Below are 21,979 nucleotides of genomic sequence, written 5' to 3'. Positions count from 1 at the left end.
GAGCATGTTGAGGACTATCTGTTCTCATTGAACCAAATACGCTGCTCATGTGAGTTTTGTTTATTTCAAGGGAATAGATACAATTTATCAGCTGCTTCAGTGTCAGTAGCTGGTCTATACTCATCATCCAAGCCAGAAGACTGGACGTTTTGGGCAGCTGTGTTGCCTGTGGTATTTCTGAAATTCAAATCGGGATCAAAGGATTTGCATGCAGGTCATCAGAGTCTGGCTGTGAGGATATTAATGAGCCGTCCTTTTTCATTAGGTAGTGTTTCTAGTGTTGGAGGTCGCGGATTAGGCTCTTAATTTAAGGGAATAACTGGTGCATTATCTAGATCAGGGGTTCCCAACCTATGCTCCATGGATCCTATGGTATTTGACCATGACATAAAAAAATTTGGAAACCCCTGATCTAGACAATAGATATTACAGACATACTGTGTTCATGACGGAGGGAGTAAATGATTATGTAGTGGAAGGCTTCCTAATATTCTGTTGCTCCAGGAAGAAAAATAGTATTAACCTACATTTACATTGGACAGATTAAAAGAAAAAAAATATTCTGGATTTATTCTGGTTTTTAGCTGAAGAATAAGAGTAAACTCATCAATAGGTATTTTTGACCTCTGGCATATTGACAACAAGAAAACACTGTTTATAGTAAGTTTTAGGACAGAGCAGAAACAATATTGTTTCTCCCAAACCCCTCACTTGAGAACGTTGGCTGAAAGGAGGAAAAAGCCACAGTTAGGGTTGTAATTCAAAAGCCCTAGTGTGTAAAGGTAATACATTGCATTTATATTCATGAGTAAATCTGGAGAGACATAAATTTAGATCTGGCACAGATTCCTTTGCTAGCTTTGGCATTCTCTTAAGTGCTCTGACTTTATTCAATCTCTTAAATGATCCCAGTATATTTTTATTGTAATTGAGTTGCCTTATAATTCACTCATATAACTGCATAACCTGGGAGTACCATAATGAATTTAGTTTATCAGTTTCTTTTAGACCAAATTGTTAATAAATGAGGCAAAGCTCAGGACAAATTATTGAGTAGTTTTATTTTCACAGGACGACGAGTGCACATAATGTTATTTTGGGCTTCATTCATTTGCATCAGTACAAAGTTAAGTAATATTGCAAAAGAAAATAATGTGATATGCAGCCAATTTCAATGTTGCTTTGTCTCCTTTATTTCTAGCCTGTCTCAATCCTTAATTTTCTTACTGAATGTAGCTGAATGTGGCCTTAAGGTTTGACCCTGTGTTAATTTCAATGTTAACTTTGATTATTACAGGTTAGCAATGAGCTGTTCAGTGCCACTGACAGACTAGCTGTTTGTAAATTATCATGGGAATTTAAATTATTTTACATTCTACAACTGGTTAAAACATCTCACAATTTTATTTCTAACACTATAGCTATTTTACTGTGATTAAGCTTCATTGCAAGGGATTGCAGGTTATTGTAGTCGATTAAGGGCGTGGTTATTAGCTGTTTCAAGATGGGCACTATCTCAGGAAGGATATATTTATTGGCCTTTGAAGTGATAAAGCACATACTCACAAGAACTATACAAAACTAAAAGGATTAAATTGTAAATTGCATAGGCTAGGCTTGTTTTCCTGTGAGTATATAAGATTAAGGGATGATCTGAATGAGGTACTTAAAACGATTAAAGGATTTGATAATGCAGATAGGGAAATTATTTCCTCACAAGGGAGTCTGGAGCCAGAATATGTAACCTTAAAACTAGATCCGGTCTGAAGGAATGGTGTCTGGAAGTACTTCATAAAGCATATTGGGAATATGGAATCCTCACCAAAAAAAAACAATTGAGCCTAACTCAGTTAAAAGTTTGTAACAAGATATGGATAAGTGTCTTAAACTTAATCTACAAAATTAGTGTAGGTGAATGAACTTGAGCCGTGATGTACTTGAAGATTGATCCTGGCGCAAGTGAATAAATGGCCTCATTTCTGTCTGTATGTTTTTGGAAGATAGTTTATCTTTCAAATTTTGAAAAAGGCTGCTTGCAGTAGCAAAGGTCTGACTTTCAGAACCTGATGGCCTCAAGCTAGGATTTTTAAAGATATTTGTTCTCATTTTTTACATATTGGGCTGGTCACTTCTTATTTCCAAAAAACAATCAGCACCAGCACAAACTCCTTCTTGTCTGTCAAGCTGAATGAGGGGTGCTAGTTCTGCAATGCCAGTCATCTTTGCAGTGGCTGCAGGTTTTCCCAAGTTTACATGAATGTTTTATTTAATATTTTTGTACTTTAGAAATAATTAATTAGCTAACATCACAGGTATGGTGAAATGATTTTGAAATTTATTTGATATTGAATGGCATATCCACTAATATATTTTAACCATCTAGACAACAGTATGGCAAATGATTTAATATGCAGTCCATTTGAGACATAATTTTAAAAAAAAGTACAGGCTGCATCCATGTTATGAGTTCTACCCTTCATAAAGGAAATGTGCAAATCTTACTATAAAACTATCATAGAACTTAAAGGGAAATGCAGACCACTTGCCAAAGTTTTTACCATTTTTAATCTACGTTTTTTCAATGCAGGTTTCTGAGAGCTCTCGAGATCTGAATAGGACAGTAGAAGGAAGCCTTCATACCTTACAGGATTTGTTTGCAAAGGAACCACGGTATCTAGAGAGCGTGCAGAAGTTAAAGGATCTTCTTGGAAATCTTGGTAGACAGCTAGTTAAAATTCCATTCTGGGAAAAGAGTGACATCTCTTTGGAAGACTTGGCCGTTCTTATCGAACTGTATGATTACTACAGGTATGTATGAGTAGGATTCTTAGGCGAAGGATGTTTGTTCTGGGGAGTTATAACTAATTTAGTGTTAAGCATTCTGTGATCAGCCTATAATTATTGGATGTAACATCATGTGCTCAACCTTTTTTGTAGAAAAACAGCTCTTGTTGTATTGCTGTGACATATATTCTCCCATTATTTGCTCCAAAGGTCAGCCTTCATTTCAGCTTTTACTTTGTGACCAGAAAATTAGTGGTCAAAAGTTTTGAATGTTTGAGGCATGACCTTAGTAGACTGCATTCCCCAACTCAACAAAGAACTGGCTATCAGTATCACATGCAGAAATCTTTTTATATGATAGAAACTTTAAAGCAGGAAAATCTGAGAAATACTAACTAATTTAAAGCACTTAACACTATGATGTTTATGTTGATGACGTACTTTTTGAAAGCTTCAGCATTATTAACCCTGACTACTTTAAATTTCTGCTAGTTTTTTTTATATACAGAATCTATTTCAGATTGCTCTATGATAACTTTTTCTTTAGGCTGGTTTTATTATTTTCTCACGTCCTACATTATTCCCTTGGAATCTTGGCTTGGTAGCCCCCCCCATACCCTTCAGAGCAACACACTTGAATAAATCAGCAGGCCAGACAGTATTTTGCGTGTGTGTTGCTCTGGATTTCTAGCATCTGCAGGATCTCTTGTGTTTATGATTTGCTACATCATTCAGATTTGTTTTACTTCATAATTGCTGCCAGTGCAGCTCAGCTGCAAGCTGATAACAGCCAGATTTCAGACTCAAGGGGACTACTGTGCCAATTACTTGTCATTTTACTGATCCTATCAGTAAAGGTTGTTTGCAGGTGGCCACTTGTCTATGGTATTATCAGTCCATCTTGTACCTCTTCCTGAGAAATTGAGAACATCAATTTTTAACCAATTGTTTTGAATGTTTATTCTGGCAGCTATAAAAGCGCTCTGCAAGTGCTAATATAATTCCAGGAACTCCAAGTTCCAGCATATAATTTCAAAAACGTAAGCGTACCAATCTAATCAAATTTGGTTATTATCCAGTATTTACTTGGACTGCTGGTGTGATTAGTAGTGCATTTGGCTCTGCATCTTCAAATAATCTTTTCTTCCCTGTAGTGATTTGTGTGTTTTAATTTATTAGAACTTCAATAATTTTTTTCCCTCAGATCTACAAATTATTTAGTGGAATCTAACATCACATCATCAGTTAGCATATCTTGTATGGATTTATTATTTGACAAATGAATTCATATCGTGATTGTTAAGGTTTTTCTGGGCCCAAAGCAATTTATGGAGCATCACGGGATGTACTCCTAAAAGAGGCTTTTTATGGTGCATCAATACCTCAGTCCAACGTGAGATTGTTAAAATGACTTAACTGCTATTAGTGGTTTGATTTGCATATCTTTCCCCAGCTTAATATTCCCCTGCTAAGTGCTTATAATGCCGATCATGTGTTATATCATTTTCTATTCTCCTACTTCACTTCCTTCTTTCTTTATTCTTTCTTCTTCTCCATGCGAATTCTGTCTTTAAATAAATGGAACAATTTATTTAATTTATTTCAGTTTTGCTTTCCTATGTTTGTATTGGATGGTGCGTATTTTGTGTTTTATATATTTTTAAAAATTCTCTTAATGTAGCTGCTCTGACTTATAAATTGTAATCCTTTACTTGAATGAAGCAATAAGGCTCTTAAAGTTCTACAGTGAATAATTCCAGTCTTAAAACAATAGAATCGGTAGGCATTTTTCATTAAAAATAATACCTCTGATTTGTGTGTGATTCTGTTGATCATATTTCCCATTTTGTAACCTATACTGTGGGCTGAACTATTTTCCTTGTCACTTTCTATGCTTTTTAAATGGGCCTTCCTTATTGTAGCCCTTCAAATATGTATTCTTGTGCTTTGATAGAATCCTTCAAAAACGCTGTCACTTATTTATTTTTCTCTGACTAATATTCCTATTTTTTAACCTGTTGCTATTTCTGTCTTATAAATGTGTTCTTGTGATGCCTTCCTGTAATATTCTTTCCCCGTTTAAATAAAAAAATGCAGAGTCAGGCCTTGCAAGAGTGAAGTTAGCAGACGTTAAATGCAAAGGACTGTGGAACTTGCAAGAAACTTGTTGAAGCTTTAGCAATTGTTTATTCTAAATCGGAGAATAATGTACCTTTGTCACATTTGCCTAATATTTTCAATTAACAGGGTTGGTTTGGTCATCAATTACCCACGATCTTAATGAATGATGAAACAGGTCCAAGAATCTCAATAGTTTATTTCTTTGCCTCTCTTGCAGTGTCCAGGCAGCATTCTTGCACTTAACCTCTTAACCTGTCAGCATATAGCACAGGATGTAATTAGAACAACCTTACTATAAATTGAACAATTATTTGAAAGTAAGAGGTAGAGCATATATTTAACATTTTTGCATGTGTGTTTGTAACTTAGTTATTTAATTGTTTATTCTTGCATTGATCATTTAACAGTCATGAAATTTAATACTAAAGAATTCTGAACATCCCAGAAGGTCATGTAACAAAATTTAAGTATGACTTGACCTACTTAATCCAACCAATGTGGCAATAATTCTGAACTATGCAGCAAGGAATCTAGCACTCTTTATGTAGGAGGCTGTAAGTCAGTGTTTCCCAACCTGGGATCCATGGACCTCTTGCTTAATGGTATTGGTCAATGGCATCAAAAAGGTCGGGAACCCCTGCTCAGAGGGATGTAAGAAAGGGGAAACAAAGTCATGTGGCCCACCAGTTAGTCTAGCATTCAAAAATATCATGGCCAATCTTTGCCTCAATGTTATTTTCATGCTCCATCTGCATATTCTTTGACTCCCCTAATATTCAGACCCTAACCCATCACTCAGTTTTGAATGAAATCAATGCTTGGGTCTCTTTACCATTCCAGGGTAGTGATTCCAATTTGCCTGAAAGAAGACATTTTTCTTCATTTTTAAATGGTGTTGTTTATTTTGAAGCTATGACTGTAGTCTGTACAGTCAAGGAAAACATCCCTCCTGGATTTGTCTTGTAGTCTTATTAAGAAATTTATAGCGCAGTGAAGTTGCCTCTCATCTAAACTTTGAAGAAATAGACCCAGATAGTTCAATATCTTACTAGATGACAAACCAATTATTCCACCAACCCGTATAGTTGTTTCTCATGTAATGTTATCCTCCTCATAAATGAGGAAATGTAAGTTCTATAGATACAGCTTGTGTACTACAGCTGCCCTAAATAATTACAGTCAGACACCTTTACTCTTGTACTCCAATTCTGAAGCATTGAAGACCAACAGACGATTTGCCTTTTGTTGCATTTGCAGATCAGTTTTCAGTGACTTGTGCACAGGGGCAACCCAAATGTCTTACCATTTTTTAAAAAAAGTCAACAGCTCTAATTTTTTTTCCTCTCCTAACAAAGTGGATAACTTGACACTCTTTCACACCATGCGCCCTCTCATGTTGCTTCCCCACCACCACCCCAACTCATCTTGTCTATATCCTCCTTGAATCCTCTTCATCATTACACATTTTCTCTTTTTCGTGTTATTAGTAATCTAAAATTGTATTTGTGAATGTTTGGGGCCCAGGCATGGATCCCTGTAGTACCCCACCAGTCAAGGTTGCCAAACTGTAATAGTTTGCATATTGTTCTAAAATTTAGTTCTGTTGCAATGCACACAAGTTAAAGCAGTGTATCAAGTTTTTTTATAAATTGATAATGCCTCCTAGATGTCAATTTGAAAATATATAAAGATTAAAATATTTTATGTAATTGTAACAAAGTCTGTATGCAAAGTTCTGTTCACTCGCATTGTGGATATAGTGTTTGAACATAGTGTTTATGGATATTATGGATATTGGTGTTCACTACCATTATGGTGGATATTAGTGTTTAAAAAGTTAAATGACAGTTTTGTTCTATGTGCTCTCAAAATGGAAAATTATTTTAACAATTGCGGCGATGCTTTCCTGTTTAGCATTTTAAATGAATTCCTTGATCTCAGCCATGACACGTACAGGAGATTCCAGAGATGGTTAAACACAACTGTTCATGAGACTAGTGTTTTATCTAAGCATTCCAGTGAAATTTGATACATGTCAGTGAGATTTTTATCAATAAGTGGTATGTGATACAAATGAAATAATTCTGCCTTTGTTAACATTATTAAATGTGCTCTTTTTCTTTAAAGATGGTTGGGTTATCTTGGCCTGCTACTTTTTGACGTTATTATCTGTCTACTGGTGCTGTTTGGATTAATTAGAAACTCAAAAGCAATCCTTATTTGGTAAGTGTGATTATGTATTGCAGAGTGTTCGTTGTAAATTCTGCTAGTTGGGTTTGGTTATATCTTTAATAAAATACAATCAAAGGTGATTTGCTGCAGTTCAGTGGTATTCACAATTCTCCCCAGGTTAACAGGAAAGGTAGCATGTGGAAAAAATTACCTTTCCATAAGGGTCAGCGCCTGTTACTGTTTCATAACCAGGGGTAAGAACTTGTGGGATCTTTTGTTTTAGTGACCTACTTTTACCCCCTTTTTTATCCATAATTTCCACTTGCTCTTGAGGGCAAAGTCTGTGATGTGAGTTTAAAAAAACATAATATTGGCAAGATCTTTAATCATTTCCTAGTGATGGCATAAGTACTTCCAGCAGAGGAATTAGAACCCTGGCCAATTTCCTTGCCTTTCCCAGCACTTTAATATCATGACCGTTTGTTTGGATAGTTAACAGCATTCACACACTGCCTCAGCTTCCCATGGAACCTTGCTCCCCTCTGCACGGCACTGCTATCAGCTGAGTCAACTTTGTGCTTGTCGGATTACTTCTCTCCACGATTAATCATTTTACTTGATGGTATTGCGCTTGGCTGTTCTGTGACAAAATACATAATACTTCGTGGGTCAAGCAAACTCTGGAGAAGGAAGCAATGTTAGGGTTCAAGGTTGACGACTTGGCAGAAGAAGAAGAAAAAAAAGGTTGAAAGTCAATTATGCTTTAAATTGCTGGCGATGTGGTGGAGGGAATAACTGGAATGTCTCCAATCGTGTGGACATTGAGACATTGAATAACACACGTGATAGTGGTTCTGGCAGAGAGAGAGAGTTGTGGTAATTGCTCTGCAGTAGTGTAGAGTCACCACTCCCTCAGCTGGGCCCAACACCATGCTTGTGATATTCAGTCTCCCTGATTACAGACTTTCTTTTCATGCTGTCCACCCTGTAATTTAAAGAATATTTTATTACTCATTTTTTCTAATTCTCATGAACCATCATCAGCCAGAATCATTGACTTTTTTTTTCTCCACGGATGTTGCCAGATTTGCTGAGCATCTATAATATTTTGGTTTGCATCTGTAGTTGTTTTTTTTTAACTTTTCAGTTACTAAATTGTATCTTCTCCATATAAAACATCTATAGTACAGGTTTCCCCCGCCATCCGAAGGTAGAGCGTTCCTATGAAACGGTTCGTAAACCGAAATGTCGTAAAGCGAAGAAGCAATTACCATTTATTTTTATGGGAAAATTTTGTGAGCGTTCGCAGACCCAAAAATAACCTACCAAATCATGCCAAACAACACATAAAACCTAAAATAACAGTAACACATAGTAAAAGCAGGAATGATATGATAAATACACAGCCTATATAAAGTAGAAATACTTTTCCACAATCATTACTGCACTGTTCTCCGTAGTGAAAATCTCACGCAAGCGCCGTCGGCAGAAAATCTCACGCAAGCGCTCTCCAGTAACCTTTAAGCTATGAAGCTGCCAAATCATACCAAATGACATGTAAAAATACACAGCCGATATAAAGTAGAAATGATGTATGTACAGTGTAGTATCACTTACGGGAATCGGGACGACAGCGTGGAGCACACGATGGTGTGTTAGACTTGTTGGAGTTTGGGTGGTGCAATGGCCCCCACCCTCCAGCCTGCTGAGCGATACATTGCCGCGAAGAATGCAGGGGTCCAGCGGTAGCCGGGAGGTACACAGCTCATCTTTAAGAAAAAAGCCGAAACAAGCATGCTAATTAATTAGGTGCCGCCCGTAATTGTCGGTCCAGATCAGTGCCGATTTCCGATTGCGTCGTCTCTGATCTGGGCTGACAATTACGTGTCGGCGGCACCTAATTAATTAGCATTTTTATTTCAGCTTTTTTCTTAAAGATGTGCTGTGTGTCTCCCGGCTAGCTTTGCATTCTCTGTGAATCGGTATCTGTCCGTGGCCTGGGGGTTGGGGTGGTGGGACACTGGGGTGTCATCTCGTCGCCTGTTTCCATTAGAGCAGGCAGCTCATCTTCTATCTCTGCCCGCCTCTGTCGAAGGTCGAGGTTCGTCGTCTGCTGTGGCTGATGTGGAAGGCTTGCTTGACTGCTGAGCCTCGCGCATTTTTCTATCACACAGTTCTTTAATAAAGACTCAAACCATCCTGCAAATATCCCCTAAGCCGACATACCCTTTCAAAATTAAAGTCGTACTTTATCATTACTCATTCGGTTTCGATTGTTATCCTTTTTTCTTCCAATTGCATCATCTCTTCATCTGTCAGTTCTTGGTGATGAGATGCCAAAACCTCTTCAACATCATGTTCGTCAGTTCCACAAGCCAAACTCACGTTGTCCTTACTTCGTTCACCATGATCAAAACGCTTAATTATGTCTAGTTTTACCATAAGTGAACACCCTTACGAGCTCTTTCAGGCTTTTCCGATACCATAGAACTCATCTTGCAAACGGCTGCTCACGGGCACGTGTTAAAGCAAAGCAGTTCCGAATCCAGGGCACGCTGCCTTTTATCGTGCGCTGAATTTTTTTTTCGTAACAGTGAAAACACCTTCTGAAAGCGAAAACAGGGTACTAATGTAGGTCTTTCGTAACAGTGAGGTTTTGTAAAGCGAACGTTCGTAAAGCGCGGGACACCTGTAGTAATATTTAAGGAGAAGCATTACAATTGGTCCTATTTCATTTGTTAAAATGCAAGCTTTTAATTCATGCACAAATTATGACATTGTCAACTTTTTTTTTTGACTATGATTAATCTTGATAAGCTGCTTCAATGCAAGTGAAAATGCTATCACCTTCTAATGCAAGGAGTTACAGGGTTTTGATTTAGTGACAATGAATGACCAACAGAACATGAATACATTTTCAAGGCAGGGTGGAGAACCTCCAGGTGGTCATGTCATTGTCTGTGTTGGTGGTGCAAGTTTGAGAGATGCTATTAAAGTGACTTGGAAAGTAAATGCAGTGCACTTCTCTTATTAGATGTTGCATTGTAATGAAGAAGTGCTTCAAGTATAATGGGGGTGGGGGATTGCTCAGGTTGATAGGTGAGGTGTCAGTCGAGCAGGCAATTTCTTGGGTAACGTCAAGCTACTTAAGCTTTGGCCCTGCACAAATCTAAACAGACGTATCCTGTTATAATCCTGACCTGCACCTTAGTTTGTGTATGTAGAATGCCTTTAGGATTTTGGGTGAGTCACTCATTCCAGGATATCCATCCTGGGGCCTGCACTTCTAGCACACAGTTGATTCATATAGAATTCCTGTCAGCAGTGATCCAAGGGCATTGTCTCAGAATCATGTGCCTCAACCTGGTTTTGAATGTTTTGGCATCACACACAAAATGCTGGAAGAACTCAGCAGGCCAGGCAGCAGTAATGGAAAAGAGTAAACAGTCAATGTCTCGTCCCGAAACGCCAACTGTTTACTCTTTTTTCCATTGATGCTGATGGCCTGCTGAATTCCTCCAGCATTTTGTGTGTGTTGCTTTGCATTTCCAGCATCTGCAGATTTTTTGGTGCCTGTGAATGTTTTGGTCTTTGTGTCTTGCTTCCTGGACTCTGCTGAAGCAAGAGACTGTTATTGAGGCTGAAGATACTGTTACTGATGCGTCCTCTTAGTTGTGTAAAACTCCACTGCTATTCATTACTGAAAGTGGTAGGGTTGTCGAGCTTTGATTGGATCTGTAGGCTATGGAATCTATTGCGTGCTGTTCTGATTATATTAGTGTACGGGGTCTTTTTTTGTATGTATTAAGTATGTATGTATTAAGTGGTTGGGCTTCCTGTCCAGAATTTCCAGGCACCTGGATTCAGTCTTACTGGAGTTCATCATCATAATGTCAGGGAGTTATCACTGAGGTATACACCAGGATAGATTCCAAGGAGATTCTTGACCTATAGGCAAAGGGGCAATTAAGTTTAAAAAAAATTGCTTTTTAAAAAAATTTCTCAATGTATTATTATTTATTTATTTCATAAAGAGAAGTTTACATTTCGTTTTGAATTATTTGCTCTTCAGTTGTTCCTCGATTTTAAAGAAAACTTAATTTTTCACTTCAACATTGGCTACAGTGAAAGTGGGACCTTGTACTTTGACAGTGGCCAAGTTGTCATGAGGAGCTTGCTGCCTGACTGAGCGGTCTCAAGGTTCAGCAAAATAGGTCCTGCATATCTGGCCCGAGTAAGTATGGGCATACATTAACCAGAAACAGCAATATAAATGGGTCCACCAGGATGATGTGGCTCATTGACTAGATTGGTAACCTTTCATCAAAAAGGGCATGGTAAAGTGAATCTAAAGATTTGAAAACAATCACAGTTTCACTTGTCAGAGATAGAAACAGATTAAATATATTTAAACAGTTTAATTTTCTTCTGTGAATCAGGGAAGTGGTGAACTTTCATCTTGAGATTCATATTTTAACATGGCAGGTTTTCGTTTTTGCGAAGTGGTTTTGTTATTAATCTCTTGTGTTATTTTTAATAGAGCAATGAATTTCCTCATATCTCTCCTCTACAGTGCTGCTCTGCTGGGAGTGTTAACTTTGATTATCAGCTGGAGTTCTCTCGGACTGGAGCTGGCAGTCTCAGTGGTGAGTTTTGCATGCTTGCTTACACGTATTACAGGAGGCTGTTCAGCCCATCATATCCATGCTTTCTCCCAACATAGCAAACCCATTCCCACTCTTATTTCCCTGTACACATGCTGTTCTGTCCCTTATGCAGTTCTTCTATACCAAGGGTTAAATTACACTAGCCAATTAACTTACCGGCGTGCTTTTACGTGATGGGAAGAAATGGGAGTACACAGAAGCAGACTCCTCTCTCATGGTGTAGGTTTTCATGAGTAAAATGGCATGAGGCATTTGATGTTTAAGAAAAACTGTAACAATTCATTTATTGTAATCTAAACATGGAAAACAAAAGCTGTGGTTACAGAACTTCACGTCTTATGTCACCACGTCAGACCGTAAGTAGTATGTCATCAGGTACGTTTCCATCAATTACATTACCTTACACAGCCCCCTTAACCCCCCATAGATTTCACTACAACTGGCATCGTGAGCCTGTCCGGAGCACGGACGTGCTGCCTGGCTTGGGTCCTGTGTTCCACGGGTGGAGAAATTGTAGGTGTCTCTGGCTCGCCCAGAGGTGTGTTAACACATTATGATCATGTTGTGACGGCAGGGGCATGATAGCAGAATCCTCCAAATCTTGGTGGGTGGGCTTAACATGATCTACGAAATACATTCAGGTTTACGTCTCTTGTCTGTGATAAAAGTCTTTACTCTCCTTTCCAAAATATGAAATGGGCCATCATAAGGGGGCCTAAGGGGGATGTTGGTGTGCATCATGGTCAATGAAATCGAGCAAGGTGGAATGTAGATCAGCAGGAAAGCAGGAGTTCTGTATGCCATGATGGGAGGTAGGAATAGGTGAAAAGGAATTGAATTTACTGAGGATGGTGAATTGCTGCTGAGAGGCCAACCAGGAATGTCATGGCATCAGGAATAAAATATCCTGGCACTCATAATAGCTGCCTGCATACGAACTCGGCTGCAGACAACTGCAGATCCTTTTTTAGAGCTGTTCTGAGCTCCAGCAGAACCCGGGGAAATGATAATGCCAACACTCATCAGTCAGGGAAACTCTCAGGGTAGCCTCTGAGTTGCTGTGAAAGTGCTCACATAGGCATTGGACTGTGGGCGATACGCCGTGGTGTGATGTACTCTAATGCCGAGATTCTGGGCATCTCAGACTTCTCACTTCAGAAGCCCAGACTTCTGATATGAATTAGGGACTGGGGTCAGAGGAAATATCCGATGGGGTGCCAAACTAAGCAACCCAGGTGCTGATGAACATCCAAACCACGACTACAGCTATCTTTGGTACTGGAGAGACAGGTGGTACAGTCCACCATGGTAAGGCGTATGAAACCTTTGGGGAGGGGCTTGGGGGAAATACAGCCCAACAAGTCCACATTAACATGGTCAAACCGTCTCTCAGGGACGTCAGGTGGTGCCAGTGGCGCCTGAGCATGATGGTTAATTTTTGCCCGCTGGCACTCCACATGAACTGTAGTCCAATCATGCACGTCCTTTTTTTACAACCAGTTTCTGTGAGGTCTTTTGGCCTGGATGTGAGGGGCCATGTTTGGAGTCAAAAACAGTCTGCCTCCAGTTTGCAGGGGTGATTGGACGAGGGCATCCAGTTGAGAGATCACACAGGAGAAAAACAATTTCCTCAAACAGAATGTTAGCCAATGACAGGCCCATGACTGCTGTTCAGTAAACTTGGTCAGCTGCCATGCCAAAATAGTGAACCCCTAAGTGTATGGTCTCAGCGGCTGGCCATGAGAGGCAATTAGCCACGGCATTTTTTTTTTCCTTTGCGACGATGTGTATCAGTTGTGAACTCTTAGGCCGTGTGGTGTTATTATCATGCAGACCAAGGGTCTGATATTTTGGCCGTTGCATGCACGAGGGGTTTATGGTCAACAAGCACTGTGAAATAGTGGTCCTGTAGAAGAAAACGAAAATGGCGGACAGCCAGATAGAGGCTGAGAAGCTCACAGTCAAACGCGCTGTGCTTCCTTTTGGGAGAGCTGGTGGCTGAAGAAGTAGAGTGGCTGCAGAACAGTAGACGACCCTGGCAGCTGGAACCCAGTGTTCACAGACCTCTGATGTCCCGAAGCACTGGCACTGTCGAGGTTGCAAGGTGGTCGGCAGTTCCTCGTGTTCCTACCAAAGTGAGCATAGTTACAACGCAGGCCGGGCATCTGTTTCAGAGCCGCGGGCATCCTTATATTGGGGGCATTGCTGACTGGGCTTATTGAGGCAGGGAAAGGAGAGGAATGATGCACTGCTGCCTGGATGAGTGTAGACTATCAGCCATTTTAGCAAGCTCCCTATAACCCTTCACAGGTGCATTAGCGAGGGGTATGCAAACCTGATCAGGCATTTACTGCATGAAGGGTTCTTCAAAATTAAAACCGGGATGGTGATTTCCCAGTGGAGACAGCATGTGGTCCATTAGCTCCAATGACTTAGCATTGCCAAGGCTGGGCAAAGAGAGCAACAGTTTGGCACAGTCAGTTCTAACAGTCCAAGAGTCTATAAAAGTGGAGTTTTCAGTGATTGGTATTTATTGTGTTCAGGTGGGTGTTCTAGAAGACTCGCCATTCTCACAGCTGTGGAATTGCTGAGTCACTGACGCTACTACATAGAAATATTTGGTGTTGCCAGTGGAGATTTCTCACAGTGCGAATTGGGCCTCGGCTTGTACAAACCAAGCAATGACATTTTGTTCCCAAAACTCCAGCACTTTAAAAGCGACTGCATTGGGTGACATGTTCAATAACTCTGGAATCATCCCAGTGCATCGGGGTCACCAAATAAAATGGCCTGAGGTGTTTTATGTTGAAGAAAAAACCTAACAGCTCATTTATTGTACTCCAAGCACTGAACACAAAGGGCACGGCAACAGAACTTCACATAATACAACATCATGTCAGACCAGCCTCTTAAAGTGAACCCCAACTTGATATCGGTTGTTGTGAATTATGTACATTTCCACCAATTATATTACCCTACAATGGTACATGAGTGTCTGGAGCTATGAGGTAGCAGAACTAATTGTTACCCCCAATTGTTAACTTGTTTCAAAGTAAAGTGTAGTGGTGTTTCTGCTGCAATCAGTGCAAAACTGACCATGGTAAGGCTTTAGTTTGTTAATAGCAGCTGTTTTACCATCTCTGCTTTATTCAACTGAAACGATGGCATTGTTTCAGAAGCACATCAAGAAATTGACCAGGACAGAACACAGGCGCTTACGCCAAATATTATACATCAAGTGGCAAGAGAGGGTACCAGGTGTGGAGATGCTGAAACGTGCTGGGACAGTCAACATAGAATCGCTCATCACAGCTTCTCAGCTGCGTTGGAATGGTCATGTCACAAGAATGAGCGATGATTGTTTACCCACAGCTGTTTTCTGTGGCGAGCTACATGAAGGAACGAGGAGGCTTGGTGGTCAGCAGCTGCACTACAAAGACGTGCTCAAGCACCATATGAAGAACACTGACCTGAATGTCAACACCTGGGAGAAAGATGCTTTGGACAGAAGAAGTTGGCACTGCATTGTCAAGAAGTCAATCCCAGCTATCGAGGAGAAAAGGCAGAAGAAATATGAAGGACGTCATGAACACAGACATTTGCTGCTAGACCAGTCAAATCACAAATGCAACCGATGTGGGAGACTGTGCCGATCCAATGCTGGTCTTGTGGCCTATAAACGTGCCTGCACAGACTAAACTCTCAGCACAGTCAACATCGAAATCGATGGACAGCTGAAGAAGAACAGAAGTATGTTAATTGAAAGATTATTTTGTTAATTAGGTGGCTTTCCTAAAATCAGACTGATCTTTTTGCTGAAGAGCTGCTTTGTATAGTACTTTGCAGTTTCACAGGTATCAAACTGAAGGATTTAATCACATTTTAGAGATGGTATCATAGAGAGGTAATGCACAGAATCTGGCCAATTTCTGAACATCAATTTAACCAATCCTCTGTTAATCCAATATTATATTGCTCCTCAATTGCATCATCTCCCCGGTAGCTTATCAGTTCCTCTCAACATTCTACCACTGTTCTATAGCAGGGGCAACTTCCATCAGTCCATTAATCAATCAACCTGCATATTTCTGAAAATGAGAGCATGCAGATGAAACCTGTACTGCCATAAGAAGAATATGACATCTCCACAAATAACTCCCATCATTGAGCACATCTACAAGAAGCGCTGTCACAGGATCCACCCTTAGGACCCTCACCATCCAGGCCATGCTCTCTTCTCACCGCCGCCGTCAGGAAGAAAGTACCAAGCCTCGGGTCCCATACCACCAGATTTCAGTTACGGTTATTACCACTCAACCATCACGACTCTTCAAGTCATGTTCTCGATATTTATTCTTATTTATATATTATTATTATTTTGTTTTTCTGTTTGCATTTGCACAGTTTTTGTCTTTGTTGTGGCGTTTTTTCATTGATTCTATTGTGGTTCTTTGTATTTACTGTGAATGCTGGCAAGGAAATGAATCTCAAGGTAGGTTATGACATTTGTGACATCGCCTCATTTATGACCTTCATTTTGTTTACAACTAATTTGTCACTGACTTGAAATATGGATCTAAATGGGAAATTTGGCATTGCCTGCGCACATTTGAATCAGTTAGCACAAGTGGAGGATGGGCTCATAATATGCTCTCAATTATTTATCCAGTCTATTAATGTAACTTTTTTGTTCTTCCCACACTGAATATTGCTATTTTTTATGCAGTATTATTCAGTAATATCATGTTGAATTTCAAGTGTATGTTGGTTTTATTTGTATTTGTGCTAAATTATAAAATGTTATTTCACTGGATTATATTTGCAATAGGACTCTTACAAAGACTTTTAGAAGTTTGAAATTTAATTTTGTTTAAAAATTGGTTGGATGTATTTTGTTGCTAAGAATAATTGGACTTCATGAAGGGTAAGACGAGGGAACATGAACCAATCCTTATAGAGGGATCAGAAGTGGAGGGAGTGAGTAGTTTCAAGTTCCTGGGTGTCAAGATCTCTGAGGATCTAACCTGATCCCAATATATTGATGCAGCTATAACAAAGGCAGGACAGCAGCTATATTTCATTAAGAGTTTGAAGAGATTTGGTTTGTCACCAAAAACACTCAAACTTCTATAGAATTACCATGGAGAGCATTCTGGCAGGCTGCATCACTCTCTGCTTTCGAGGAGGGGACTACTGTACAAGACCGAAAGAAGCTACAGAAAGTCATAAAATTAGTCAGCTCCATCTTGGGTGCTGGCCTCCGTAGTATCCAAGACATCTTCAAGGAGCAGTGCCTCAGAAACGCGGCGTCCATCATTAAGGGCCCCCATTACCGAGGAGATAATTATTACCGTCAGGAAGGAAGTGCAGAAGCTTGAAGGTACACACTCAGCAATTCAGGAACAGCTTCTTCCTCTCTGCCACATGATTCCAAAATGGACATTGAACCCATGAACGCTACCTCACTTTTTAAAAAATATATTTTGTCTGTTTTGCACTTTTTAATCTATTTAATATACATATACTGTATATGCTTACTGTAATTGATCTACTTTTTTTTCTTTCTATATTAACATGTATTGCATTGTACTGTTGCTGCTAAATTAACACATTTTGCGGCACATACCGGTGATAATAAACCTGATTCTGATTCTTTTCTTAGTTATCTCACATCCATATTCCATTTTACAGTTTAGTCTCTACCACCTTTTATAATGGCAATCTGTGTGCTATCTTTATTTTTAAAAACTATTTTTTGGTGTACATTGTTTAGACTCCTGTCTGTTTTTACAATCTGTTTGATTTGGATACATGATGTATGCTCACATTTATATCCATATCTGTCAGCATAATCCCTCTGTTCCATTCTAGCTTGTGCTTGTGCTTGTCTAGCCTCTCCTAGAATAAATCTATGCTATTCATTTTGACCACTCTCAGTTGTAGCAGTTGTTTTTATGTTCTCTCCACCTTTGGGATGAGAAATTCTTTTTCAAATACCTATGTGGTAACTGTCTTGTACTGATACTGTATGTCTTGGTAATGTTCTTCCCTGTAATTGGAGACATTTCACATTCAAGTGGAGGTTGGTCATGAAGCATAACAACTCCAGCCTGAGTAATTAGATCTACTCCAATTTGTCTACTACAGCACCAGGTCGGCAGTGATTCTTCACCAGGACAGTGAAGATATATACATCAGGATACTCTTCGTTGAGTACAGCTCAGCATTCAACATTATCATACCCTTGAAAATAATCAGTAAACTCCAAGACCCAGGCCTCTATCTCCCTTTGCAACTGGATCCTTGATTTCCTCACTTGTAGACCTCAGTCTGTGTGGATTGGCAACACCATCTCCTCCACAATCTCCATCAGCAGATGTATACCACAAGGCTGTCTGCTTAGTCCTCTGCTCTACTCTCATTATAGTTATGACTATGAAGCTAAGTGCAGCTCCAGGATCACATTTAAATTTGCTCACTGTTGTTGGCAGAATCAAAGGTGGTGATGAATTTGCATTTAGGAGGGAGATTGAAATACCCCATCAGAACCTCTTAATGTCAACAAAACTGGTTGTGACTACAGGATGAAGAAACTGGAGATTCATGAGCCATCTTTATTTGGGGATCAGAGGTGAAGAGGGTCAGTAACTTAAAATTTCTTGGTGCTATTATTTCAGAGGATCTGTGCTGTGACCAGCATGTAGTTGCCATGACAAAGAAGGCACGGCAGTGCCTCTACTTTCTTAGAAGTTTACTCAGATTCGGCACATCATCCAAAACTTTGACAAACTTCTGTGGGTGCATGATGTAGTGTATACTGACTGGTTGTATCATGACTTGGTTTGGAATTGCCAATGCACAAGAACAGAAAAGCTTACAAAAAGTATTGGATGCAGCCCAGTCCATCACAGGAAAGCCCTCCCCAACGCTGAGCACACCTACAAGGAAGGCTGCCATAAGAAAGCAGCATCCATCAGTAAGGACCTCCACCATCTCGCACATGCTGTCTTCTCGCTGCTGCCATTGGGAAGAAGGCACAGGAGTCTCTGGTCCCATACCACCAGGTTCGGGAACAGTTGTTACCCTTCAGCTACCAGGCTCCTGAAACAGAATGGAGAACTTCACTTACCTTAATACTGAACTAATTTCATAACCTGTAGACTCACTTTCAAGGACTCCACAACTCATGTTCTCACTATTATTTGTTTTTTCTGTATTGCATATTTTGTCATCTTTAGCATTTAGTGCATTGGTTGTTTGTCAGTCTTTGAGTGCAATTTTTCATTAATTCTATTGTGTTTCTTTGTTCTACTATGAAAGCCTACAAAAAAATGAATCTCCGGATAGTATATGGTGATATATGTAATCTGATAATAAATTTACTCTAAACATTTTCTCTGTGCTCACTCTTAAAAGTTATCAGAGACTCTGTTATGTTTCCACTCAGCTTTTTCTCAAGGGAAATGTGACTTGCTCTTTTCACCTTTTTTCTGGTATGTGCTTCTGCCGCCCCCCCCCCCCCCCCATTTTGCCTTATAATTCATTGTCATCCCAAACTCTTGCTTTCTCATTGAAAGAAAAAAAATGTCCTGATCCTGGAACCTTTTACTTAGAAACTTTCACAAGGCTTTCATAGATCCTGAAAGTCATGACTGTGGGACAGATGCAAAGGGTATCCGACCCTTTAGCCCAGGGCCTTTGTGCTCTGTTCCAGTATTCAGTGCTGTTTTTAGCAGCAGGCATTAAATGTACTGGTGCTTTGCTTACTTGTGATTCAGATGATGCTCCTCACAGTCTCATTATACACAGTCACATCCCCACATGTAACACTTCACTGTTAGAATTCGCTACAGGACTTCTAGTAGAAGGTAAGTATATTTTGGGCCATTGAGTTTTGCTTTACATCATTGATTTGCATATTTGATTTCTACTCTCTGGTAACTCTGGTAACAACTTTTTTCTTATTAGAAAAATTGGTAACATCTTTCATGTAATATCAGACATCCCACCTCTCCTGGAAGTTCCGGGAGTCTCCCGCATATGAATAGTGGCTCCCTGATGCCCACAAATTATATACAATATCACGGAAATCAATTTTTTTTGAGAGCAAGAGAGCGCGAGAGAGAAAGCAAGCGAGAGCACGAGGGAGAGAGGGAGAGAGAACGAATGCGAGGGAGCGCCGTGGCAGAGTGTTCCAGAAAAAAAAGAAAATATAAAACGTACGTCACCCCAGAGTACCCTAAAGTGTACCCCTGCCTAATAAGGGTCAAAAATAATGACAGTGTTGCTCGCTGCACTGTTTGCAACAGTGACTTTTCTATTGCCCATGCTGGGTTAAAACTGTAAAAGACATGTTGAGGTGAGTTTAACAGGTGTCATTTGTTCATTAGCATATCTAACGTTATTTAAACTAGCTGGCTGACTGCTAGGGAGCTATTCTATTGCAGACATCCCACGTCTCCCGGAAGTCTCCCACAAATTGATGGTACTACTTCCTTGAAATCAGTTTTTGCAGGGTGGGATGTCTGTAATATACAATACATACCTTGTTCCAGGTGAATGCTGTGAACATGCGTAGACTTTTCCTTTCCTTTCAGGTATTAGTGTTTGGGAGTCCATCTGAAAGAAGACAAAGTTGAATGTGCTGGTTTTAACTAGCAATTTTTATTTCATATTAATTATGTTCTCACTTTCTAACATGTCACTAGGTCAGTAAGTAGCAGTTGATATATTGAAATATATATTTTGTTCAGAAGCTCTACGTTAGTACTAACTTTGTTAAACTCTTTAATTTACAGCACAATGCCAACACTAGCTTGAGTTGAATGCACAATATCTGATGAGAAACTCTTCTCAAAGTTAAGCATTCATTGCAAACTATGTTGCCTGTTGGTTGAATTATTATGAATGGGATTAGTATAAATTGCATTCAATAAATTTTGTTGATAAATGATTATGCAGTACTTTTGCATCCATCAAGCAGGCTTGTAGCCTGCTTTCTCACTTTTGAGTTTTAGAAGAGTGAAAATCTGCAGGTCTAGATAATGTTATGAGCACCATAGTGATAAAGATTGAAAAAATGTTGCATTGTAGATTTAAAAAATGTTAGTGAAATAACATTCTGTTCTCAAGCTAACATGTGAGTGGAGTTTATAGGTTGTGTATCAATTTGTTATCTAGATCAAAAAACATTCTTCCTTGAGAATGCAGTCTTGTGACACAATGATACAAATGATTCTGGTAAGGATATTTTTTTGGGAGGGGATATTTCTTACATACTGCCAGCTACTATACACATAATAAACTTGAGATAGCTAGAATTTTGCTCCATATGCCCTGACTTACATTATTCTAATCAGCCATCACCCTCTGTGCTTGCTGGGTGACTTCTGGTTAAGCCGCACCTTAATTATAAGTTGTCATATTCCTTGAGGCTTCATCATTGTGACCACTTTCAGCATCACAGCTCTGAGATATTGGTGGTCCTTTAATTCTGGTCTCTTTACATTCTCCAGATTTAAATTTTCCACCATTAGTGGACTTGCCTTCAGTTTCCGAGACCCTAAGTATTAGAATTTATAATGTCTGTCTTTTATTTTTCCTTTTAAGCGGCTCTTTAATAACTGCCTCATTTTTGGCCATTTGTTTAAATATTTTGTCATGGCTCAGTGTCTTTTTTTGATAATGCTACTTTAGAACAATGGGGCGATTTGCTGCTTTAAACATAACAAAGGAATGATAATTGAACAATTGTAAAAATAATCTCAAACTCAGCATTTAATACCATCATTCCCACAATCCTGATTGAGAAGTTGCAGAACCTGGGCCTCTGTACCTCCCTCTGCAATTGGATCCTTGACTTTCTAACCAGAAGACCACAATCTGTGCGGATTGGTGATAATATCTCTTCACTGACGATCAAAACTGGTGCACCTCAGGGGGTTGTGCTTAGCCTACTGCTCTACTCTCAACATACCCATGACTGTGTGGATAGGCATAGCTCAAACACCATCTACAAATTTGCTGACGATACAGCCATTTTTGGTAGAATCTCAGGTGGTGATGAGAGGGCGCACAGAGGTGAGATATGCCAACTAGTGGAGTGGTGCCGCAGCAACAACATGGCACTCAACATCAGTAAGACGAAAGAGCTGATTGTGGACATCTGGAAAGGTAAGACAAAGGAACACATACCAATCCTCATTGAGGGATCAGAAGTTCCTGGGTGTCAAGAT

The 21,979-nt window shown here is 39.6% G+C and overlaps 1 protein-coding gene across 4 annotated transcripts in view; it reads left to right on the top strand.

The window, feature by feature from the left end:
- The window catches only part of LOC140202972 (protein tweety homolog 3-like), a 202,874-nt gene that overhangs the window by 108,196 nt on the left and 72,699 nt on the right, over window positions 1–21,979 (top strand). For all 4 annotated transcript variants that reach the window (XM_072268621.1, XM_072268620.1, XM_072268619.1 and 1 more), the window contains exons 4-6: window positions 2,588–2,808; window positions 7,033–7,128; window positions 11,651–11,723. In XM_072268621.1, coding sequence (XP_072124722.1) covers window positions 2,588–2,808; window positions 7,033–7,128; window positions 11,651–11,723 — 390 coding nt within the window. The remainder of the gene's footprint in view (window positions 1–2,587; window positions 2,809–7,032; window positions 7,129–11,650; window positions 11,724–21,979) is intronic.

This window comes from Mobula birostris, chromosome 9, assembly GCF_030028105.1.
Source record: "Mobula birostris isolate sMobBir1 chromosome 9, sMobBir1.hap1, whole genome shotgun sequence".
Taxonomy (NCBI): domain Eukaryota; kingdom Metazoa; phylum Chordata; class Chondrichthyes; order Myliobatiformes; family Myliobatidae; genus Mobula; species Mobula birostris.
Note: the sequence above shows the minus strand (reverse complement) of the source record. Positions and strands in the feature narration are given on the sequence as shown.